Source organism: Macrotis lagotis, chromosome 1, assembly GCF_037893015.1.
Source record: "Macrotis lagotis isolate mMagLag1 chromosome 1, bilby.v1.9.chrom.fasta, whole genome shotgun sequence".
NCBI classification, from domain to species: Eukaryota; Metazoa; Chordata; class Mammalia; order Peramelemorphia; family Peramelidae; genus Macrotis; species Macrotis lagotis.
The window spans coordinates 34,919,156-34,945,366 of NC_133658.1; the positions used below are offsets into that span (position 1 = coordinate 34,919,156).

Here is a 26,211-nt window from a genome sequence, read left to right on the forward strand (position 1 = left end):
GCACAGACAGAAAAAAACAACAGGGCCAGGCTTAAAGCAGAAATTTATTAAAATCCATTTATAGTGTTTTTCAGGAAAATGTACAGAATACTTAACATTCAGGCAGCAGAATACTTAAAAGTGCTTTGTGGGAAGATGTCTTATTCAAGAGATTTTTCTCCACTCAACACTTTAATATCTGGAAATTACACACTAACATAGCAAGGATCATCTGGGCTTCAATGCCCTCTTCCACACCCGTGACAACCCCATCTCCTTTGGAAGGAGCTCAACAGAAGTCAGTAGAAAGAACCCTCTAATGTGGCAACCAAAGGCAAAAAGTATTTCACGGGAGAGATAAAAAGCTGCCTGTGTCCTGGAAGGGGAGTCCACTAGGTGGCCAAACCAAGCCACCTGCCGCTGGCGGGCAGGCGTACCCACCTAGCTCCGGAGGGTAGCTAGTCGGGACTGCATTGCTTCAAGATCGTCGTCTTCCTCCTCCTCCACCTCAGCAGCAGCTGTCGCCCCAAGAGGTTCAGTATCTGGAAGGGCATCCGTCACTTTGCTGGGTGCTTTGCCTAAGGCCCCTGGAAAGGGAAGAGGAAAGTGAAGAAAAAAGGGAAACAAGGGCTTGGGCCTCAAATTAGATCAAGAATGATGGAAATCTGCAGGAGCCAGGAGGCCGAGTCAGGGGAAAGGGAAGGAGAAGCTGTCCTTACCTGCTGTGATCTCAAAGAGAATTTTGTCAATCTCCATTTCTGCTGCTTCCTCCATTTCTTCCTGATCGTCCATGCTTTCAAAAGTGTCTTCCAACATCTCCTCTATGATCCCCGCCTAAACACAAATCAAGCATGTTCCTGACCTTTGGGGCTCCAGCCTGACTAGTTCCGGGTGATGCTGCCACCTCACATCCAGAGTGAGGCAGAAGTGCGTCCCACTGGCACCAAACCATGCAAAACCCACCCTTCCCATGTCCCCTGACAAGAAAAAGATTAGGATACTGTCCTTTTGAGAATCCTAAGTGGATTTTTCCATTTGACCTTTACAAACCTAGAAGGTAGATGCCATTATCTCCATTTTACAGATGAAAAACCTGAGGCTCCAAGACGGAGACCTGCCCAGGGCCAGGAACCTTCAAAGTAAGGCAGTGGAAGGAGCATGCAGAAAAGAACAGAAGGCTTCCAAAACATCTAGAACCAAAGCCTAAGAAAAGCAAGGACTTGGGCACATTTTTTTTTTTTAGGTTTTTGCAAGGCAAATGGGGTTAAGTGGCTTGCCCAAGGCCACACAGCTAGGTAATTATTAAGTGTTTGAGACTGTATTTGAACCCAGATACTCCTGACTCTAGGGCCGGTGCTTTATCCACTGTGCCACCTAGCCGCCCCGACTGGGCAAAATTTCAATCAGAATTTTTAGAAAACATGAAGAGCTTTAAAATGTTTTTTAATAAATAAAATTAGAATATTAGAGGGAAGAACTGGAAAAGAAAGGAAAGCTAACAAAGAAAGAATTGAAAAGGGAATTAGTGGTTTGGCACCAAAACCTTTCCAAGCAACAAACTCCTTGGAAATTAGAATGAACCAAATAGAAGCTGATGAGAAAATAATTAACATTAAAAACAATGTTAAGACTGGGGGAAAAAAAAGGAAATAGAAAATGTAAGATTTACCTCATAGCAAAGAAAAAAAAAAGCTGAAAAACAGACAAGGAAAAAAATCATTTAGGAAAAAACTGAGACTAAGTGTTGGTGCCACGCTGGTCTTTCCTGCCTGGGGGCACAGGAGCTCAGGCTGGCAGTCAGAGTGGGGAAGGGGGACTTCAAGCTGTGCCTTAGGGAGCCTCCTAGTCCAGCAGCCATAGTCAGAGGCTCCTGGCCTGGAGACCCCCCAAGGCTCAGGCAAAACCTTTAGAATCCTCATCCAATCAGATCTTTCAAGTGAAAAGCCTGTGGGGAAGCATAAGTTTTGAAGTTCAAACCCAGGAGCAAAGGTAGAAAGGACCACTTAGAGGAAGCAGGAGCAGCTCTGGGAGGTCTCCTTGAATCTGTGTCCCAATGAGGAGCAAAACAAGACCCCCTAGACTAGCTCAGGGGCAGACCCCCCCCACCCCCAACCCCAACCATCCTCCACTCAAGGGAGGGGCAGGCTAGCTCTAACCAAGGATGTACACAGGTCTTGACAACTTGAGATGGCAAAGAGCAGAAATCTGAGGGATGGGGGACGGCTGAAGGTGGTAACTCATGGCATGGAATGCTAGCAGACAGATGGTAAGAAATGATGAAGGCCTTCTGGATGTCTCTTCCCTCCCAAACCCTCTCCTCCTCCAAACTAACAGATTGTTGTCAGGTCACCCCCATGCTCCCAGTTGTCACCTAGGTCTCATTCTTCATGAATCATTTCTCACTCCTGCCCCCATATCTAGCTGTGGCCAAGGCCTGTTGATCTCACTTCAAAAACCCTAAACTTTGCCCTGACACCCCCACCTCTGGCCTCAAGGCCTCACATCAGGACTACTGCAGTAACTGCTGCATTGTCCATTCTGCTTCTTACATATTTTCCTAAAGTGTTGATCCGACCAGGTCTACCCCCCCAATAAACTCCAGTGGTTCCTTTTCTCCAAAGAGCCTCTGTTTGGCAGGCAAGGAAGGCGCTTCATAACTTCGTTCCTCCCCTTCTTCCCCACCACAAAGTCTACAATATGGTGGCCTCTCTGCTGGTCTGCAAATAGGACCCGCACAGCTGCCAAATCTGGGTCTTTTCTCTGCCTGTCTCCTACCTTCCTCTCTGAAGCCTTTCCCAATCTAATTCTAGAGCATTCTTTAATATTTCTAGTTTACCCTATATACCATATACATTTTATACACACACACACACACACACACACACACACACACACACACACACACACGTACATATGTGAGAGAGAGATGGATAGACAAATACAGATATGGATCAATATAGCAATATATTGGTTGGACAGTCATCCCCTCTCGAGTGCAGGGCTGTCTTGCCTTGTCTCTCTAGCACTGTACCTAGCATACAATAGGTGCTTAATAAATACTCACTGATTTGTGGATGACTGCAAAAAGATTGTGATTCCTTCTCTGAATATAAGATACTGGAGTTCATTTATGTCTCAACTACCCCCCCCCATATAAGGTTAAACAGTTTATTTCTTTTGTTGATCTGGATATTTTATATTTTTTATTTGCTCTAAATTAATGGTTAGCATATTTTGTCAGCAGCATAGTTTCTAATAATTTTCTTTATTGCTTCTTCAATTGTTCTAAGTTCTCCTTTGTAATTTTTGATATGATCAATTTAGTTTCTCCCCTCTTTTTATAAAGATAAAACTAGTTGTTTCAAGTATTTTAAATTTTTCTTTCCTTCCAAAAATCAGCTCCAAGTCTGATTTATGAATTCATGAAATTGCTTTCAATTTAACTCATTTCAATAATTTTCAGAATTTCTTCTTTGTTGTTTGGTTGGGAGAGTTTGATTTGTTCACTTTTTTTAAGTTGTGTATATAATCCATCAATTTTTTCTTTCTTTTGTTGATGGCAGCATTCTGTTATAAAATTTCCCAAGAACTAATTCACCATAAGGTTGTTTCATTAATGTAAAATTTTTAATGGAAATTTAAAATTATTTCATTTTGACCCACTAGTTCCTGAGAGATGTTATTTAATCTCCAAATTTTATTTCTTCATTCTAAGTATATTCAGTAAATTGCTAGTTTTTTTTACATTTTTTTTGATGAGATCATCATGCCCCAACACAGGGTCAGTTTTTTGTAAGGGTGCCAGTTACAACTTGGGGGAATGCAAATTTCTTCCTAAACCTGTTTAATTCATCTCCAGCTTTTTTTCTAAAATTCTATTCAAGTTTTTAACTTCTTCTGTTAACTATTCTATTTTAACTTCTTCTATATGTCATATTATGATACATGCCCTAGAAAGGGCACTGGATCTGAAGTCTTGATGGTGGTTCAGTTCCTGGTTCTTCTACTCAACTGCCCAGATGACTTTGGGCAAAGCTTCCCCCCCCCCCTCCCTGGGGGAAGATCAGGACCCCCTCAGCAAGAACATAGCCTGTGGCTTTCCCTGGTCTACTTCTAAACTTCCCAGCTTCCAGGGCCGAACTCTTCTTCCCAGCGTGGTGTGGGGCAGCCTTCAGAGCAGCAATAAGAAGGACCAGAACCACAGGACCACCAGGTTTGATTTAGTCTACACTTACACTCCTCTGAATCAAGGTCATCTAAACATCAAGCACCCACCTGGGCAAGTATTCCAGTCCTGCCATCTACACAGGGAGGGTCACCTAGGGGTGGGGTAACTGAGTCTCACCTTCATCATCTCTTTGGACAGGTCCCTCATGGTGGCCTGGATCTCAGGGATCTTCACCAAGCTCTGCATAGCTCGCATCACTTCAGTGCTCTTCTGTAAGGAGCCAGCTACTCGAAGGACAGCTAGAAGGGGAAAGGATTTGGGCCATGAGTGCCACAATAAACCTCGCCAATGGTCACTACAGCCAATGAGACTGGGGCCCAGCCAAGGCCTGACTGCCCTCATGGAGCGCCAGAGTGGCTCCCACACCTGCATTATCCCCCAGGGATAATGGGGGGCACTGCCCATCTCCTCATGGCCTCTGTTCCTGGGTGACAGCATCACACCCAAGGAACAGCATCCTCCCTTTTTCCACTGAGAAGAAACAGTCAGCCAAGTAGGAGGAAACCAGGGAAGCCTAGGAGAAGAGAATTTCAAGAAGAAGGGCATTAGGTCAAAGACTGCAGAAAGGTCGAGAAGGATGAAGACTGAGAAAGCCACTGGATGTGACAACCCCAGAGAGTGCAGAAGCAAGAGAGGAGAGGAAAGGGGAAGAAGAGGTTCTGAGAGGGGAGGAAGCACAGTGGTGAGGTGGAGGAAGGCTGGGGGTGGGAGGCAAGGTGCTCATCCCAAGCCCCTGCCTGGAGTGGGGAGCCTGGCAGAGCCACATGGGAAGGGGGAGTCTGAGGGTGAGTCCAGGAGAGGGGTGACTGGGACCAGCCCTGGAGGGTGGGGTTTAATTAGGTCCCCATCTTCAGGCTGATTGATCAAACACTCCTTAGGGGTCAGGCCACCATTTTGCAGACAACAGCTTTAAAGTAAACTTGATTTCTTTCCAATAAAGGATAGAGAAACAAAATTGCTCTCTAGTCAATAAATTTAAAAACTCTTTGAAAGTAGAGTTACAGATTATGTTATTACGACATAGAAAGATATTAACAATAAAATTCATATTAATAAAAGGGGAGGGAATAGAAAAAATAAAACTAAATATAAAAATAATATCAAGAAAAAAGGATAAAAACAGAAAAAATTAGGTATAGAACATTATTAACTACAGATTTTAAATAGTACTGATAGATTTGTTAAAGGGAAGAAAAGAAAAAGTAATAAAAGGCACATAGAAATAAAGAGTTATCATTAAACTTAACACAGGGCATCCTTTGCTATTTAAACATGGGAAAAAGTTGATTCTTAAAAGTTTCAACTTAAAAACATCAAAAGCCTGTGACTGAATACAGATCACAGCCTCTGACTTAGACTCAATAAAGAAAAAAAAAGTCTCATTATTCTGTGATGGATTGTAACAAAGGCCAAACATGATTAATTACTTAGAAAAACATTCTAATTAACGGAATCAATAAACATTACTGCTTTATAACGTTTGTGAAATGCTTTACAAATGTTATCTCATTTGATCCTCACAATAAGCCTGCAAGATAGGAGCTATGATCCCCATTTTCAGATGGGTCCACTGAGGCAGAGTAAGTGACTTGCCAAGAGTAAGTGTCTGAGAGGCTGAATTTGAACTCAAGTCTTCTTGACCCCAAGTCCTGAGCTCTTATCTCCCTGTGCCATCTAGAAATAGAAAACTAGTTTTGTTCCCTCCCCCTGACCAAAACACCTAACTTTCTTAAAATTTCCTATTGTCCTGAAGAAGAAATACTGGAGTGCACAGTGAGACCCCTCAGTGAAGAGGAGACTTCAGAGAGCCTAAGGAAACTAGCTATGAAACCCCAAAATTAATAAAGGAAAGAGACACTGAAGGAATCACAGGGGGTGCAGGATTTACCAGCAATGAGATCAAACACTAGTGTTTGAAACAAGGCAAGTGCCGAGGGGCCAAAATCCTGTCACAACAACATGGGCAAGATAAAGGAGAAACAGACTAAACATTTAACCAGAGGATAAAGTGCAAAGTCAATACTATGTCTCAAAATTTACATGATTTTCAAGAAACACAAAAAAAGGGAAAATATTACAAACAGAACTGAGTAGCTAAAATAATGCTGGGTGTTCACATTGCCAAGAAGTCACTGTTTGACAAAAACTATTGGAACATCCAAAAAGTTGTCTGGTAAAAACTAGTCAGAAACCAACATCTCACACCATTATCAAGAAAAATTCAAAATGAGTACCTGAAGGATGATATACACAAACTAGGGGAACAGGGAAGAAATTATTCAGCAGATCTATGGAGAGCAGAAGAGTTCATGATCAAAGAAGAAATAGAAAAGGTTCGTGGGAGATAAAATGGTTAATTTGAATTACATATAATTATTTTTTTTTCACAAACAACCAATGTAGCCAATATTAGAAGGAAAACAGGAAATTGGGGCAAAAAAATCTTTGCAGCAAGTTGCTCAGATAAATGTCTCATTTCTCAATTATATAGGGAACTGAATCAAATTTTTAATAGGAATCAGTCCCCAAATGAGAGTCCAGGGACAAAGATAGTGTTTTTTGTTTTTGTTTTTAGGCTTTTGCAAGGCAATAGGTTTAAGTGGCTTGCCTAGGGCCATGCAGCTAGGTAATTATTAAGTGTCTGAGGCCACATTTGAACTCAGGTCCTCCTGACTCCAGGGCCTGTGCTCTATCCACTGCACCATCTAGCCACCCCCATACACAGCTTTTTTGCAGAAAAATCAAAGTTATCAATAGTCATATGAAATCTAAATTGGAGAAATGCAAATTAAAACAATTCTGAAGGACCACCTTAAACCATTAGATTGGCAAAAGTGATGGAAGAGGAAAATGACAAATGCTGGAATTAAGCACTGTTGCAGCTGTGAACAGGGCTGGTCATTTGCAGAGAACAATTTGAAAATAAAGGTCCATGCACCTGGGCACCCAGCCACACCACTGTTAGGATCTGAATCTCAAGGAGATTTTTAAAAAAGAGAAGGACTCCTATGTACAAAAACTACTTAGAGCAGCTCTTGTAGTGGTGGTGGCAAAGCATTGGGGAATGGCTGAACTAGTTATGGGATGTGATTGTAATGGGATAGTATTGTGCTCTAAGAAATAATAAAGGGATGGTTTCAGAAAACCACAGGAAGACCTATATGAATTGATGCAAAGAGAAGTGAGCAGAACCAGGAGACCATCAATACTGTAAAGATAATCACCCGGGAAAGACTTAGTAACTTTTATCCAGACAATAATCCACCACAATTCCAAAAGATTCATCATCAATAATTACTAGTGACTTCCAGATAGAGAGATGATGAATTCGGAGGGCAGATGGAGGCATGGGTTTTCCCTTTGTTTCTTTTTCTTTTTTTTGGAACATGCCTAATGTGGAAATCTGTTTTTCATGACTTCATATATGTAATAAGTATTGTATTTCTTGCCTTCTCAATGGATGAGGGAGGAGGTAAAGGGAAGGAGAGAATTTCTAATTGAAAATTAAACTTAAAAACAAAAAGCAAGTTCCACTAATTTGGAATTCTTGCTCTCTTCACCACAGCTATTTGAAAGTTTGGCTTAACTATATGCATTTAAAAAAAAAAAGCTGCATGAAGAATGTCTATTGTCCAGACTATGCATGTATAAGGAGCTAGACAACCTATTCATTCTTTGGAATAAATATCCTGATAAATGCTGCAAATGGTCAATGGATTAATCTGGAGAAAGAATGCTAACTATACCTTTTAAGAACACGTAAAGTTTTTGATGCTGAGTGAGATGAGCAGAACCAGAACAATATTGTACACCCTAACAGCAACATGGGGGTGATGATCAACCTTGATGGACTCACTCATTCCATCAGTGCAACAACCAGGGACAATTTTGGGCTGTCTGCAATGGAGAATAACATCTGTATCCAGAGAAAGAACTGTGGAGTAGGAACAAAGACCAAAGACTATTACCTTCAATTTAGAAAAGAACCGTTATATTATGTAATTTTACTATCTCATACTTTATTTTTCTTCCTTAAGGATATGATTTCTCTGTCATCACATTCAACTGAGATCAATGTATACCATGGAAACAAAGTAAAGGCTAACGGCCTGCCTTCTGTGTGGGGTAGGGGGAGGGAAGCAAGATTAGGGGGAAATTGTAAAATTCAAAATAAATGAAATCTTTAAGAGAAAAAAAAGAAAGTGTAAAGTTCCTTTAATGACCCCTGACCATCTCCATGAAACAGAGGCCCATCTTTTTTTTAAAGTAATTATTCTATTTATTTTATATTACAATAATCTTGTGTGATAGTAATCATAAATCCCACCCCCACCCCCTGGCATAGGATGAGAAACCTCAAGAATAGTGAAAGAGAAAAAAAAATTACTTCAGTTTGTGTTCAGATTCCAAGGGCTCTGTCTCTAGGATGAGTTGTCTTCATCATAAGTCCACCAGAGAAGCTGCTTCACTATTTTTCCCACAGTTGTTATCACTAGCTGCATTTCTCTCCACTCTATTCCTCCCCACTCTCATCTATCCCATTCTGTCTCTCCTTTCACCCTGTCCCTTGTTCAGAAATGTGTTGTATCTGAGTACCCTCTCCCACAATCTTCCCTCTCTTCTACCATCTACTCCCCCCCTTCCCTCATCCCTTTCCTCTCATTTTTTTTCTCTAGGGTGAGAGAGATTTCTAGACCCTATTAAGTGTGTATATTATTTCCAGGGGCCCATCTTTTTAAGAGTGCCAGTATTTCTTAAAGACTGGAGTCATGGGACAACAGGACAGCCCCTGAAGAATTAAATATGAGGACCACTCAAAAGGGCAATGGAAAGCTATATAATGGACAGAAGTACCCTGAAACATATTACAAACAAAAAATTAAGGAGAATCTGAATAAAGGACGTCAGAAGATGGTGAAAACAAATGGGCTGGGACCCATGAGCTATGACGGAGCCAGCTTTCCAGTACTTTGGCTGGGTCCCCCATGCCAGACAAGAGCCACATAAGAGGGGGCAGGCCAGTTGGGATCTGCATTGACCAAGACAGTACTGACACTGATAAGCTCAGAGATCTAGCTGAGTACTTGAGAGTTAAAATTCCATTAATCTAATTTTCAGACAAAGTTTTTTGTTTACATCATTCATGCCATATATGTACAAGGTTGATTTTCTGAACTCAAAGAGTTTATATTCATTCTAACTCAATTCTTTTTTTTTTTTTTTGCAAGGCAAACGGGGTTAAGTGGCTTGCCCAAAGCCACATAGCTAGGTAATTATTAAGTGTCTGAGACCAGATTTGAACCCAGGTACTCCTGACTCCAAGGCCGGTGCTTTATCCACTACGCCACCTAGCTGCCCCTCAATTCTATCTTATTAGATTCAGGCCAATTTTGTAGACCTTGTAAGGATCCCTCTCTGGGATACAATGTTTTAGCTCAGTCGCATAGCTTTCTATCATTTGAAAATTATTCAAGACTCTTAGGAGTCCCAAGTTCAAATCCTGTCTCAGGCACTCTGGTTAAAAATGAGATATGTATGCTGCACTTTGCAAAACTTAGAGTGCTATATAAATGCTAGCTAATATTATTATTATTTACTAAATCATTTTATCACTTTGTGCCTCAGTTTCCTCATCTGTAAAAAAGAGAACATAGGTTTTGGTCTCTTGGCAAACCAAGCAATGAAGAAAAAGAAAGAATATCTGGCTTCCATAACTCTTGTTAATCCATCAGAAGAACACATGTAGGTTTCCTTAGCCAGGGTGTCCTTCATTTTACATTCTACTATAGCATAAAAACTCTTAGATATGCTGAGATATATGTGTGTTCCAATCCACTCTGTTGTTAACTAGCTTCCAGCACCAACAAGTTTGAGACAAAGAGGAAATGATCTAAACCAAAAAGGGAACAGATACTGGACAGCAGATTCTCCCAGTTAGAAGAGAAACACACACACACATATACAATAGAATTCCAGAGGCAATAAAAATTAAGAATCCTTGGCTACAAAAATCAACCATCTGGATTAAATTGGTTTAAGATTCACCAACTTTTTCCATTAACAGTGTCCTCTAGATAATAAGTGCAGAGATGTTAAATACCAGTACATTTATTTTTTACTAATATTTTACTGTGTTTCTTTTTTGATATATCAGTTTTGAATAAAAAATAAAATATGATATGCAGTGTATGAAATCAGTTTTTATTTTATTTACTATTTCAATGGATCTGTGAGCTCATTGATACAGGTGTACCTCTTTCTTGATATTTCAAGTTTCTTCTTTTTTTTTAGGTTTTTTTTTTTTTGCAAGGCAAACAGGGTTAAGTGGCTTGCCCAAGGCCACACAGCTAGGTAATTATTAAGTGTCTGAGACTGGATTTGAACCCAGGTACTCCTGACTCCAGGGCTGGTGCTTTATCCACTATGCCACCTAGCTGCCCCTCAAGTTTCTTCTTTTTTTGTAATTTTAGTAAATTTTAAATCATAATTTTAGTAAATTTGAAGTACTGTAAATCATAAAGACAGACAACAAACAGATGAAAAATAGAAAAGATTTTCATAGCAGATTTTTCTTCATTTGTCTAAGTGGAACTACTATCTTTTAGGCTACAACACTCCTTGAAGCACTATATAATTCTCCATTTGTAATCTGTTGAGTCCACTCATACCCATGATGAGTGTCTCCATTGCCTATTGGGTGACCCAAGAAATACTTTACCCTTTGTAAAGTGTGGTGTTCTGAAACTTGAAGCAATTCAACATTACTGGAAGAATACTGATGTTAAAAAAGATGGGTTCGGGGAAAACTTAGAAGTCATTCAGGACAATGTAAGTTTCCCCAGGGGCAAGTGAACTCTCTTCCTAGTGCCATACCCTTTAGTGCCTTGGTGGCTATTAATAAGTAGTTTATAAGTTATCATGTCTTTTAAGAAATCATTTTTAAAAAATTTACCTATATATGAGCAACTCTGTGTGAAAGAAGGCTTTTAAGACACTGTTTCCCTCTGAGAGTCATTCAAATTTTTCTTATATTCAATAAACAATAAAGTAAGATCATGAATTTTTACACTTTTCAGTCAGTTATAGAAATATAAGGATGTGGTCTGTGGTAGAATCTCTTTTTTAAAAGTATTTTTAAATTTACTTTTTAAGACAGTGGGGTTAAGTGGCTTGCCCAAGGTCACACAACTGGGTAATAAATGTCTGAGGCTGCATTTGAACTCAGGTCCTCCCAACTCCAGGGCCAGTGCTGTATTCACTGTGCCACCCAGCTGCCCCCTTTTGTGGTAGAATCTCATCATAAAAGTTTGTCTATTTTCTCCTGATAACTTCAAAAAAAGGATATATTTGTGTAACTAGGTCTATACACCAAAAAGATAAAAGAAAAAGGAAAATGATCACGTGTACAAAAATATTTATAGTAGTTCTTTTTGTGGTGGCAAAAAATCAGAAACTAAGAGGATGCTCATCAGTGGGGAACAACTGAAGAAGTTGTGGTATACGAATGCAATGGAACAGTAAAAATTCTTGAGGAATGGTTTCAGCAAAGCCTGGCAATACTTATATGAGCTGATGCAAAGTGAAGGGAGTAGAACTAGAAGGCCAATGGACACAGTAAGAATAATATTATAATCATCTGTGAAAGACAGTAATTCTGAACACCACAATAATCCACCATAATTCCAAAGCACTCATAGTGAAAAATACTATCCACCTTTGGAGAGAACTGATAAAGCCAAAGCACAGACTGTTTTTTCTGTTTATTTTTCTTGCTTTTTTTTGGAGAACATGGTAAATGCAGAAATAGGTTTGTATAACTTCTTATTTTTACAGGAACTGAAAACTAAAAAAAAAAAAAAAGGATACCTTTGATGTACAATGTAAATCACTCCCTTAGAAACTTTGTAAAGAATGGAAAATAGATGCGTGGATAAGTTGTTATTGTTAATGACCTGATCATCTTTTACAGTAATAATGAAGTCTAAGATCTTTTCTTAAAATAGCTGGTATCAGGGTGGCTAGGTGGCGCAGTGGATAGAGCACCAGCTCTGGAGTCAGAAGTACCTGAGTTCAAATCTGGCCTCCAGACACTTGATAATTACCTAGCTGTGTGGCCTTGGGCAAGCCACTTAACCCATTGTCTTGCAAAAACTAAAAAAAAAAAAAAAAAAATTTTTTTAATTTTTAAAAATAGCTGGTATCTTCCTCTCTTGAATATCTTGAAACAAATCCTTCAATAGCCTCAAAAATCATTGTCTCTTCTAGCACAGTCTCCTTTTGCTCTAGGTTGGTCAAGGACAGCTACTTTTTGCATCTTTGTCTTTTTCTTAGTGCCATTTTTCTTCCTCTGGTAGCACTTCAAGGAGTGTCATAGCCTAAAAGATAGTAGTTCCACTTAGACAAATGGAGAAAAATCTGCTATGAAAATCGTCTCTTCTATTTTTCATCTGTTTGTTGTCTGTCTTTATGATTTACAGTACTTCAAATTTACTAAAAATTATGATTTCAATTTTACTAAAATTACAAAAAAAGAGGAAACTAGAAATATTTTGAATCTTTATTACTGTTAATAGTCAAAGTGCTTTGTGACAACCTAATAAAATCACAAAAGGGTTAATTCCCTAGGAAAAACCTAAAGATTGAAAAAAATAAGGAATTGGTATTAATACCATTTTCCTTTCCTTCCACACCAGACATTTCATATTTTCTGTATGAAGTGCAAAAGACAAATTTACAAATTTAATTGTTGAAATATTTTTTCAAATACTTAAAATACAAAGTTATTAAGGTTTTAAAAACAACCATTTTCCTGTTAACTTAGATAATAATATTCAGGGTTTAAATCTATTTCTCACTGTCAACTGTTGGGTCTCCTACATATAAAACTCTCTAGTCTATGGCCAAGTCTCTTCGTATAGTGAGCTAGCTGCTAAGGCTTCTTCCACTTCTCAAAATATCATCATAGGATAATTGATTTACATTTAGAAGGGACCTCAGAGGTCATCAGATCCAAATTTTCTTTTTTCTTTTTTCGACTTTTTCAAGGCAATGGGGTTAAGTGGCTTGCCCAAGGCCACACGGCTAGGTAATTATTAAGTGTCTGAGGTTGGATTTGAACCTAGGTACTCCTTACTCCAAGGCTGGTGCCCTATTCACTGCACCACCTAGCCACCCCTCAGATCCAAATTCTCTACAGGCTGGCTTCTGATCTTGTCATTCATCATCGATGCAATGGACACTGCTCTCTAAAGCTACCAATGGCCTTTTCTACAGCTTGTCTTTCTTGACCTCTCTGAAGCCTCAAACTAGCACTAATCCTCTTCTCCTAGGTCCTCACTGCTCTCTAGGTCTTTGTGGCTTGGCTTCCTCTAGTTCACTTACCATCTATTTCTTGGCTACACTACAATGGGGTCCCTTCTGGATTTTCCCTGCTCTCTGTCTCTTCATCCATCCCCTTTGGTTCTATTGTTAACTCTGCTAATGGAATCAGATCAACTTATTCAGTCTTAATCTTTCTGTTGCCTCCCAGTCTCCACTTGCATACTGGACACCTCAAACTCATTATCCTTCCCTATTGCTGTTTTAAAATTAAATATCATGTTTTAATTATCAAGCATGTTTTTCTCTCTCCCACCTTCCCACTCTACTGGGAAAAGAAAAAAGAAAACAAACTGCAAAGAAATATGTAGCATCAGGAAAATCAAATTCCATCTTGGTCACATTCAAAAATATGTTTTGTTGTACCTATCAGTTCACCTTTCAGTCAGAAGGTTTCCCCAACCCGGGTTCACAATCCAGACATCATCCTCAACTCCTCACTCCACTCCCTATTCCTTGGAGCTGACCTCTCTGGCCTCCAGGAGACCCTCAGAGGGTCTCAGCTTTTTGACTTGTAAAATGAGAGGGGTGAGCCAAGTGCCCCCTCAATTGAAGCCCATGCAAAAGTTAAAAGCCTGCTCCACCCAGAGCTGATCTGACTGTGGCAACTTTAGCCATCTGGTTGGACGACACTTGGAACATTCTGATGGGCAGGATGCTGCAAAGGGAGCTGGGGAGAGGCTGGGGGCACGAGGGAAAGGCCGCCCTCCAGCCTCCTTCCCCTGTCCATCTCAGCTCTCTGAACCCCACCCTCCCTCGGGGACAGAACGGCCTCCCAGGCTGAGGCCCGGAGGTCAGTGAGGCCAGTGACTGCAGCCTCCAGCTCGGCCACTGTCTCGGCCTGTCTGGCCAGGGAAACAGAGCATGTGTCCTGTTCGCAGGAGGGCAAGTGTACAACTGGGACAGAACTGCGCCAGAATCAGCCAGAAGCAACAGCTCGGTGGCCCGGGTGAGTACGGGCCCAGAATCCAGAAGACCTGAGTTCAAACCCAGCTGCAGACACCACTAGCATGTGACCCTGAACACACTACCCCTCCCCCCAGCTGGCTGACTCAATTTCCTCAACTGTGAAAAGGGATCCACCAATCACAGCCCTCATCGAATCACAGCTCCCACCAATCACAGCCCCCCCAGGTGATGCAAGGCTCAAAGAAGATACATTGTCTCGAGTGCCTAACTCAGGCAGGGGCTTCAGAAGCACGAAGAGGTGTCCGGCCCCGGACCCCTCCCAAGCTGTCCGGGAGCGTCCTGTGCAGCACCGCAGTCTCTCAGACAAGCCCCCCTTCCCCTCCTCCGGGGCTTGCTTTCCTTCTATGCTCACTACTCCCATCTTCCCTCCCTGGGCAGGCTCCCGGGGGAAGCTGGCTGAGGCACCCCCGCCTCGCCTCCGAAGCCTCTTTTCCCCACTAGGAGGCTGTCGGCCTGTCTGTCCAGGACCGGATCTCCTCTTGATAGTCCTGAGCCTAGACCATCCTGTCCCTCCGAGGCCCCCATCATCCCCACTCCAGGCACTGGTCCCTCCCCTTCCCCTTCCCCAGTACTTGCTGGCCATTCAACATCAGTGTAAATTAATTTCATACAACAGCTTTTCCCCCGACCTTTCAGCAAGTCCACTGGGGAGGATCCCACCCAGCCAGGAGGCGAAGGCCCAGAAAGCTGCATGGAAGGTATAATGGGGAAAGGGTATAAAAGACAAGGATTTCACCTATTTATAACTGTTGCCTGGTGGTGGCTTTGAGCTCATGGAAAGGAGAAACGACCTCCCTCCTTTTTGTTCCCACATGCGGTCCCTTCTCCAAGCCCCCAGAACTGATCCTGGGTCACTCCCCTTTAATGGAGTTGAAGCAGAGGTTAAGTGAGCTTCTGAGGGCTATTTTGGGAGCTCTACTAACTAATTGAGAGATGCACTTTTGAAAGGTAAACCATCTATAAACATCAAACTGACAAAAATGACTAAAAAACAAGTGCCAAAAAAAACTGGAAAAAAAACCAAGTGCTAGTAAAACAGCTGTATTGAGGCGCCGCTTGTGGGAATGGCAAACTATCACAGCATCTTGGAAAACAACTGAGAACTACACTGTGACTGACACCCTGATACCTTGCTAGCCTTATACTCTAGAAAGACTACAGATACTAAAAGCCACAGACATAATTATTTCTAGCCGCTCTTCCTGTTGTGGGGGCACCCAACAACTGAAGAATGGCTGAGAAAATTAAGGTACATGTCATAATAAATGACTGTCCCACAAGAAAAGGAGAAAGACAGGTGCAAGAATCTAGGGAGACCCCCCATGGCTGATGCAGAACGAAGGGGGCAGACCAGAAAAACAATTTACATCATGCCAAGACTCTTAGAGACTGAAGCAACCACGATTCCAAAGGCTGATGATGAAGCCTGCTCCCCATTCCGACAGATGCACCGACAGAAGCAGCTGCAGCTCTAGGTGGGGATGATTCTTAGCAGCCTTTAAAAAGTAATAATGACTAAGAAGGCTTGTACTTAGAAAACATTAACGAACAATGAAATGAAAACTTTCCAAAGCACCATCAATCAAGAGAGAAAAGAAGTCAAAGTCACTGCTGAGATTCTAGCCAGGGTTCAAGAGGCCTGCCCCCTGGGCTGGGGCTCTCTCCCAGTTGGTTGTTCGGGGGCTGGGGCTCCTTACCTAGTTGGTTCTTCATACCCATGAGGACAGAGTTCATATGGGCCTTTGATGCATACAGCTTGCTCACAGCCTTCCGCGATCTGATCATCTCCTTGGCCAGAATCACACAGACATCCTTTTGGCCCTTCTTGGCAGCATCCTTCACTGAGCGCTTCACCTTTTCTTCTTCTCTCTGGATATCTGAATTTTGAACAAGACAGAAACACCAGGGTCAGAGGCTGACTGCAGAGATGTTGCTGACACAGAAATCCTTAAGTTTTTAGTGGTTTATATTTTCAGAATCAATACATAAATATACCAAAAAGCATAAATGAAATATAGTCTATAGCATGACAAAAAAGGTATCAACTTTCATTTTTTTAAGCCAATTATCAGCTTTTGACAATTTTCAGATCTGCCTCAATGTATGTAACACCAATGGTTTTGATACCAGTTCTAAAGAAAATATGCAAATCCCCAAACAACTATAAAGTATGATTAATCTGAATGGGAAGATGCTCTATAGAGATCCTTCACCTATTTCTCCATTCAGCCTATATACAATCCTAGGCTGTGAGAGCTTCAAGGGTCCTTAGCAAGCATATGTCCCCAGGATGTGAAGTCTGAAGGGACCCAGAAGACAAGTCTGGGAGAGCTGCACCCTGCTGACCCCCTCCCCTCTCACTCAAAACTAATACCAACACTCCAAATGGAGTCTGGCCAAGGTGAACATCATCTGGTCCCATCTGCAATTTTACAGAAAAGTAAACTGAGATGTAGAAGTCAAACCAACTTGGCTAAAGTCAGATGACTATAAAGGCATCCATTTTAACTTCTAACATTTTATGTCACCTTATGTGATATCTCATTTCCTTACTTTAGAACCTCATTTGAAGTAGGTGCTATGATTATCATCATTTCACAGATGAGGTTACTGAGGTACCCAGAGTCCCGTAGCCAGTAAGTATATCTATGACAGGACTCCTATTCTCTGACCAAGAATGTGGGGGGGGGGGCACTAGGCTGCAGGAAGACCTTAGAAGCCTTGAATTCAGACCCTATCTATGCATCTATGTTTCTTACTGAAGGAGGCAGCACTGAAAATGGGCCTTAATGAATCTGAAGACATAAAACTCTGCTTTACAAAAATAGTATAATCAAGACAAAAGAAAAACAATTGATTAGAAAAGTATCTGTGCACATACAATTAAATCTTAATATCTAAAATTTACTTGGGCAATGCATATTCACTGGATAAATGGTCAAAGAATAAAACTAATTTTCAAAACTTGATATGCTAATGGATTAAATAACAAGAAGAATCAATTTCATTAAACATCAAAAAAAGATTTTTTTAATCTAATATAGTAACACATCACAACAGTCAAACTGGCAAAAATAACAACATGGCAAGAACTCAATTACAGTGAAAATGTGGAGGAAAAGATTTATAAGGAAGAAATGAAAGTTGATAAAAATTATTTCTGGAGGACAAGTCATATGTGTCATAAAAATGATTATACCTATCACTGACCTAATCCTTGCATTATTGGAAAAATACCAAGTATTCTTATAAAGAATAAAAAAAGGTATCCAGAACAACATTTGTCATAGTCAAGAACCGGGGGGGGGGGAATCTATGAATCACAGCTGGTGAATGGCTAAAATAACTATGGCATATCAATGTAACAGAATATATCACCATCAAAAATGATGAGAAAAAGGACAGCTAGGTGGCACAGTAGACAGAGCACTGCCCTGGAGTCAGGGGTACCTGAGTCCAAATCCGGCCTCAGACACTTAATAATTATCTAGCTGTGTGACCTTGAGAAAGTCACTTAACTGCATTGCCTTGCCAAAAAAAAAAAAATGATGAGAAATATCAAGGCATTTAAAAAGACCCATAAAATAATGACAAATAAAGTCTAAGAGAAAAACATATACAATGAATACAATTATACAAATATAAATTTAAGGAGGAATAGGAGGGGAAGGAGAGTGAGTGTGCCTGTTTGGCTCAGGGAAACATCCTCAACAACTGTAGATAAAATCAAAGGATGTGATGCACGGATGTTAAGTTAGGAGCAGTTATCTATCATCTTGATGATCCCTTAGGACAGAGGAGATATGTAGTATTCAACAACATACCAAATTTTTCCCTTGCCATTATGTGTAAATACAAACAGTTTAGTATCAAATTATTTTTTCCTTTTTTTTGCAGTTTTTTGGAGGTATTGGGGTTAAATGACTTGAACAAGGCCACCCAGCTAGTGTCAAAGGCTGAATTTGCCTCCTGACTTCAGGGCCAGTGTTCTATCCTCTGCCCCACCTAGCTGCCTCTATCAAATTATTTTTCTTGTGTATTTTGAAGAGATCTGGCTATCAAGGAGAAATATAAAGAGGGAAGACTGCAGCTGGAAGCATAAAATGTAATGGAAGGAGCACCATTCTTCTAGGCAGATATTTGTGTGACTTGAGACAAGTCCCTTAACCCCATGAACTATTTCTTCATGTAAAATGAGAAAATTAAAATTAGAATAAGAGAATAATCCTTACAGAAATTAATATGGCAAATACTGGAGGAGATGTGGGCAGACTGGGACACTAATGCACCATTCTATAGAACAATTTGTATCTATGCCCCACAAAAGAATAAATCTGTGCCTTCCAGAGGGGAATCACCTTAAATAATGATGCTAAACAAATTCTAGAATGGCAGAACCCACAAAAAGACTAAGTAAAATAATTTTCTGACCCAAGACAACTTGAAAGATTTGGGGGAAGGGTCTGTTGCACCAGGGTGAGAAAGGAGGAGCCCAGAGCAACATGGACAGCACCAGCCTGGACCAGTTCCTGCCATCCAGGAAGACCCTAGGGCAAATGGGTCAGCCACAATGGTGGTTACTTCCAGACCTCACAACCCAGAGAATGCCAAGGACAACTTGTGAGGTCAGCAGGAAAACTCTGCCTCACCAGGGTGAGCTTGGAGCACAGGCCAGCACAGTGCAGCCGCAAGAGCACCAACCTGGTTCCCCAGGAGACCAGGAGCAGGCCTGGGGAGCCACCGAACCAGCGGAGAGCTGGGTCCACAAACAGTAAACAGAACAGAATGAGATTAGAGGGGGCTCCTCACTCTCCCTGAGGCAGGATTCTATGACTTGCCCACACTCGGATCTGGGTCGCAGTCTCAGGTCTCAGTCTCGGGAAGAGAAGGAGCAATAGAGCCTGCTCTAGAGGGGAGCAGGGACCCTCCTTACAGCTCCAGGGCAAGAGAGTCCTTGTGGTCACCCTCCGACCACTGCACAGGCACAGAGCAGTAAAAACCTCCCCATGCTACCTTGGAAGAAATGCAGGTCCTTCAAACTATCTCTGAAAACAGAACCTTGGGACAGGGCACTCTCCACCCTGGAAGCAGAGCCCACCTTAACAAAGAGCTAGAATCAAGTCACAGGCTGAGAAATGAGCAAACAGTAGAAAGAAAAAAAGGAAAAAATAGACGACTACTCTGGTCATCAAGAAGGTCAAACCACACACTCAGAAGAAGAGAACAGTCAAAACTCCTCCAAGAAAAAAGGAATTATTCTCAGGCCATGGAAGAGCTCAAAATGGATTTTGAAAATCAAGTAAGAGGGGTGCCTTGGTGGCACAGGGGATAGAGCACCGGCCCTGGAGTTAGGAGTACCTGAGTTCAAATCCAGCTTCAGACACTTAATAGTAATTACCTAGCTGTGTGGCCTTGGGCAAGCCACTTAACCCCACTGCCTTGCAAAAACTAAAAAACAACAACAAAAAAATGGAAAATCAAGTAATAGAGGTGGAGAAAAACTGCAAAGAGAAATGAGAGGGATGGGGAAAATCATGAAAACTGAGTAAGCAGAGGGGTGAAGGAGATGCAAAAAAAAAAATGAAGAAAATAACATCTTAAAAACAAGACTGGGACAAATAGAAAAAAATGCCAATGAGGAGAAGACAACTTTAAAGAGCAGACTTGGCCAAATGGAAAAGGAGATAAAAGATGGCACTGAAGAAAATAATACATTAAAGTAATTCAATAAAGTGAATTTAAATTAAATAATTCATTAAAATTGAACAAGTGGAAGTTGATGCCTTTTGAGAAATCAAGAAACAATAAAACAAAATTGAAAGAATGATAAACTAGAAAATATGACATCTCTCTCATTGGAAAATCTTTGGACTACTTGAAAACCATAATCAAAAAAAGAGTCTAGATATCATCTTTCATGAAATTATCAAGGAAAACTGTCCTGATATTCTAAAAGTAGAGAATATAAAATAGAAATTGAAAGAATCCATGATCATCTTCAGAAAGAGATTCTAAAATGAAAACTGCCAGGAATATTGTGGAGCTACAATCAGGATTACACAGATCTGGCAATGTCTACATTAAAGGCTCATAGGGTTTGGGATGTGATGTTCCATCAGACAAAAATGTTTGGATTACAACTGAGAATCAACTACCCAGAAAAACTGAACATCCTCTTTCGGAGGAAAAGATGGACATTCAATGAAATAGGTGACTTTCAAATGTTACTGATGAAAAGACTAGGGCTGAAGAGAAAACTTCATCTTCAAATATGAGCCTCAAGTGATGCACAAAAAAGGTCAACTGGAAAGGTGATTCATGAGGGACTTAATGATGTTGAATAGAGTCTATGTCTGCATGGGAAGATGATTCTGACCTACTCATTTATTAGAAGAAGATATGGTCCAGGCACAGGAGGTAGTCAGTGGATGAAAAAGAAATGTACTGGGAGAAGGGAAATGGGGAAGGAAAAAGGAGGTAAATTAGTTCACCTTTTGAAATTATTTCAGCTTCTGGAGTGGGGTGCGAGGGAAGAATTGAGGGGTGTGAGTGAGCATTACTCTCATTGAAATTGGCTCAGATGGGGTGGCTAGGTGGCATAGTGGATAAAGCACCAGCCTTGGAGTCAGGAGTACCTGGGTTCAAATCCGGTCTCAGACACTTAATAATTACCTAGCTGTGTGGCCTTGGGCAAGCCACTTAACCCCATCTGCCTTGCAAAAAAAAAAAAACCCTAAAAAAAAAGAAATTGGCTCAGAGAGTGAATGAGGTACTACTTGATACTTACTGAATTGGTTAATAGGATAAAAAAGAGAAAATGATAACTGTTGGAGGGGATGTAGGGAAAAGGGCATGAATGCATTGTTGGAGGAGCTGTGAAGTGATTCAGCAATTCTGTGGAGCAGTTTGTACCCATGCCTACCCTTGGGTCTAGAAATGCCACTACCAGGGCTGCATTTCAGAAGAGATAAAAACAGGAAGGAAAAGGACCTCTCTGTAGAAAGACAGTTATAGCAGCAGATTTCTGGTGGCAAAGAGCTGAAAGTTGAGGGGATCCCATTAATTGGGAAATGGCTGAATAAGGTGTGGAATGGAATTGTGATGGAATGCTATTATATTCTCAGAATTAATGAAAAGGATGCTGGCCAGAAAAATCTGACCAAACCTATATGAATTCATGTGAAAGTGAAATGAAGGGAAGCACACCATTGTACATAGCATTGGCCACACTGCAATGTGACTTGGCTATTCTCAGCAATACCATGATTCAAGACAATAATGAAGGCCTCATAATGAAAAATGCTATCTCCATCCAGAGAAAGAACTAATGGAATCTGAATACAGATTGAAGCAAACTATTTTTCCCTTTCTGTATCTTCTGGTCAACTTGCTGTTATTGGTTTTGATCTTTTTTCTTTCACAACAAAGCTAATATGGAAATATGCTTTGGATGACAACACAAGTATAATATGTATTAAATTTCTTGCCTTCTCAATGAGAGAGGTGAGAGGAAGGGAGAAAGAATATGGAATTCAAAATTTTATTTTTAGGGGTTTTTTTTGCAAGGCAGATGGGGTTAAGTGACTTGCCCAAGGCCACACAGCTAAGGTAATTATTAAGTGTCTGAGACTGGATTTGAACCCAGGTACTCCTGACTCTAGGGCCAGTGCTTTATCCACTACACCACCTAGGTGCCCTGACATTCAAAATTTTAAAAAATGAATGTTAAAACAGTTTTTACATGTAATTAGGAAAAAAATAAAATATTTTTTAAAAAAATTCTTGCAATCCTTTCCAGCTAAAAAAAATCTGATCCTGTGATATTGGTACCTATGTCACTATACTATTTATTATTTTTTATAAGTGAGTCTACACATGTAGACTTACACATGATGTAACACATCAGTGGTTTTAACTTTTCAAAGAGTTAAAGATACAAAGAGAAATCTGAATTTCATTCTCCCCTAAAATTTTTAAAGGACCACTGAAATCTCTAACCACCTCCTAATATCTATGGGGGGAAAAATCAAGGAACAGACAAGAACTAAACATTCACTACTCAGAAAATATTCAGAATAATGTAGATTTCACTTTTTTAAAAACTTTCCAGTTGAGCTCTACCTCAGATGTGGACGCTTTACAGCAACAGGAAGTGTTTGTAAGAATGACTCATTAAAAGAACATTTCTTTGGATTTGAGCTATTTGAGAAAAGTGGTAACAAATCCCTCTGGGCAGAAAACCACTTATGGCCTGACAAGTTCTTTGGGATGCCAATTCTATCACCTAAGGAATTAGCCATTAGACTAATATGGCTTGGTTCTGCCTTTTTTGGACACTTTTTTCCTCTATTCTTCTATTTAATCTTTCAAACATATCAAAAATCCACATTTAACATTCTTCACCACCCCATGCTGGGCTACTTTCTGACCTTCTAGACTCTTCTCCTTTTGGGAGGACACCCAAGCTTCACCCAAGAGCTGCCCTCTGCCCTCCATTCCTCTTGGGAGAGCAGTTATTTCAACAGACAGTGCTACCCAGCCCCCAGGCCAGTGAAGCTGCCCCAGCCTTGGGCACCTCCTGAGGCAATTGCACTGATCACAATTATTTAGTCTTTTGGACACTTTGTCCTGACAGTGCTTTCCTGGTTCTACTCACTCCACCTCATTTCTTACATGATGTTCACCAGCCATGACGTGCTCCCCAACTGAAGACTCGTCTCAGTGAAGTCCACTGGCGCTACAATAAGAGTAGCTGTAAACCACTTTGAACAAGTAGGTCCTTTTTCCTTCCTTGGGTTCTTTGGATAGAGACCTTGTAGAAGTAAAAAGGGGCAAAGTTCAGTGTTCCAAGCTCAGAGGGTGGAGGGTCCATTCCCACAGCACTGTCAAACAAGGCACCAATTAATGTGTCCTTCCAACAGTTGCCATTTCTCCTTGTTTGTTATCTTTTCCAATCTGAGGGGTGTAAAAATGGAACTTCAAAGTTACCTGGCTCTGCATTTCCTTATTAGAGAATTGAAGAATTTTCTTCACATTGTTGTTGATAGCGGACCTCTTCATATCCTTAGGTAATTTATCCCAATTTTGGGAATGGATCATATTTCAAATCTGAATGTGTTCCTTAGATAGCTTGAGTAGAATTTCTCACAGAAACAGTAAAAATATTTTCTCTAATTACTTGTTTCTAAATATTTGTAAAAACTCGTGAATTTTATGTAATCAAAACTTGAATGATTAAATGATATGAACAATTTTCAGATGAGGTTCTCAATGCTATCTATGACCATTTAAGAAAATGTCATTTTATCTTCTGTTATTCCCTCAAAACCTTGTTTTGTAACAAATCTTCTCTAATCCATAGATCTGAAAGGTAGTTTCTTTTTTTCCCCTCCTCTAACTTGTTTATGACATAACCTTTTTAAATCATTTAGCCTAAGCTTTTCTTGATTTTTGGTGGGATGCACTGGTATATAAAGAATTTCTGCAAGACTGTTTTTGAGTTTTCTTGAAAGTTATTTTTAATCAAATACTTGATTTCTTCATTTTGTTTATTTTCTATTATTACAATAATCTTGTTGTGAGAGTAATCAGGAACCCCCCCCCAAAAAAAGATTTTCAAGAATAGTGAGAGAGAAAAAAAAGTATACTTCAGTCTGCATTCAGAATCCAACGGCTCTGTCTCTGGGATGAGTTGACTTCTTTATCATGAGTCCACCAAAGAAGTTGCTTCAATATTTTTCCTACAGTTGCTATTACTAGCTGTCTTTCCCTCCACTCTATTCCTCCCCACTCTCATTTATTCTATTCTCTCTCTCCTTTCACCCTCTCCCTGTTCAGAAGTGTGTTGCATCCAAGTACCCTCTCCCACAATCTTCCCTCTCTTCTATCACCTATTCCCTGCCTTCCCTTTACCCATTCCCCTTTACTTCATCCCTTTCTTCTCATTTTTCTCTTGGGTAAGATAGATTTCTATACCCTATTAAGTGTATATGTTATTTCCTCTCTGAGCCATTTTTGATGAGAATAAAGGCTCACTCATTCCCACTCGCCTTCCCCCATTTCACTCCATTGTAAAAGCTTTTTCTTGACTTATGTGAAATATCTTAGCCCCTTCTTCCTCTCCTTTCTCTTCCTCCTAGCACTTTCCTTTATCACCCATTGATTCCATCTTTTTGCTACATTATACCATTATATTCAGTTCCTTCCTGTGCCTTGTCTATATCTGCTCCTTCTAACAGCTCTTATAAATGAGAAAGTTCACATGACTTATTAGTATCTTCTTCCCATGCAGGAATACAAACAGTTCCACGTCATTAAGTTCCTCATAATTAGTCCTTCTCATCCACCCCCTCTATGGTTCACCAGAGTCCTGTACTTGGAGATCAAACTTTCTGTTCAGCTCTGGTTGTTTCAATAGGGAAGTCTGAAAGTCTCATTTCAATGAAAGTCCATTTTTCCCCCTGAAAGATGATGTTCAGTTTTGCTGGGTAGTTGATTCTCAGTTGTAAACCAAGATCTTTTGCATTCCAGAATATCATATTCTAATCCCTATGAGCCCTTAATGTAGATGCTGCCAGATCCTGTGTAATCCTGACTACAGAAGAGCCATGGTAGTTGAATTGTTTGTTTATGGCAGCTTTTAGTATTTTCTCTTTGACTTGGGAGTTCTGGAGTTTGGCTATAATATTCCTGGAGGTTTTTCTTTTGGGATCTCTCTCAGGATGGGATTGATGAATTCCCTCAATTTCTATTTTACCCTCTGCTTCTAGGATCTCAGGGAAATTTTGCCATATTATTTATTGAAAAATGAAGTCCAGGCTCTTTTCCTGGTCATGACTTTCAGGTAGCCCAATAATTTTTAAATTATCTCTTCTGAATCTGTTTTCAAGGTCAGTTGTTTTTCTAATGAGGTATTTCATATTTTCTTCTAATTTGGGGGGTTTTTTGTATAGTTTTATTTCTTCCTGAGTTCTCACAAAGTCATCAGCTTCCCTCAGTTCCATTTTACATTTAAAGGAGTTATTTTCTTCAGAGAATTTTTTTATCTCCTTTTCCAGCTAACCAATTCTGCTTTTTAAGGTATTCTTCTCCTCATTTACCTTTTGTGTTACTTGTTCCATTTGGCCTAAACTGGTTTTTTAATGTTATTTTCTTCAGGATTTTTTAAAATTTCTTTCACCAAGTTGCTGAATTGGTTTTCAGATTTTTCTGCATCGCTCTCATTTATCCTCCCAATTTTTCCTCTATCTCCCTTAATTGCTTTTCAAAGTCTTTTCTGAGCTCATCCATAGCCTGAGCCCATTTTCTATTTCTCTTGGAGGTTTTGGATATGGAAGCTTTGATTTTGTCATCATCTGAGTATGTATTTTGATCCTCCATGGAACCAAAGTAATTTTCTACGGTCAGATTCTTCTTTTTCTGTAGTTTGCTCATTTCCTCAGCTTATGACTGATTTACTACATTCCAAGGCTTTGGGGGGTTTTGGGGACACCCCATAGGGATTTTAATTCCTCCAAAGCCTTATGAGAGGCTCTGACTGTTTTCTTGCCTGTGGGACGTCCCCTCTGCCCTGGAGCTATGAGGAGTATCCCTACTCAGTTAAGATGGTGTTGTGAGGGCCCAGATGTAACCTGGATCTGAGTATGGGCAAACAGCTG

The 26,211-nt window shown here is 40.4% G+C and overlaps 1 protein-coding gene across 7 annotated transcripts in view; it reads right to left on the minus strand.

Annotated features, from left to right (window-relative positions):
- CHMP3 (charged multivesicular body protein 3) overlaps positions 1–26,211 on the minus strand; it is a 46,177-nt gene that overhangs the window by 5,651 nt on the left and 14,315 nt on the right. For 5 of the 7 annotated variants that reach the window (XR_012470802.1, XR_012470800.1, XR_012470807.1 and 2 more), the window contains exons 3-6: positions 16,252–16,431; positions 4,325–4,446; positions 699–813; positions 421–566 (exon numbers count right to left, since the gene is read on the minus strand). Coding sequence is in view for 3 of the 7 variants with exons in the window: in XM_074196953.1 (XP_074053054.1) it covers positions 421–566; positions 699–813; positions 4,325–4,446; positions 16,252–16,431 (563 nt within the window). In the remaining 4 variants the exon portion in view is untranslated. Of the gene's footprint in view, positions 1–26; positions 567–698; positions 814–4,324; positions 4,447–16,251; positions 16,432–26,211 lie in introns of those variants that run through there. The other 2 variants (XM_074196973.1, XM_074196942.1) reach the window with 1 other exon arrangement.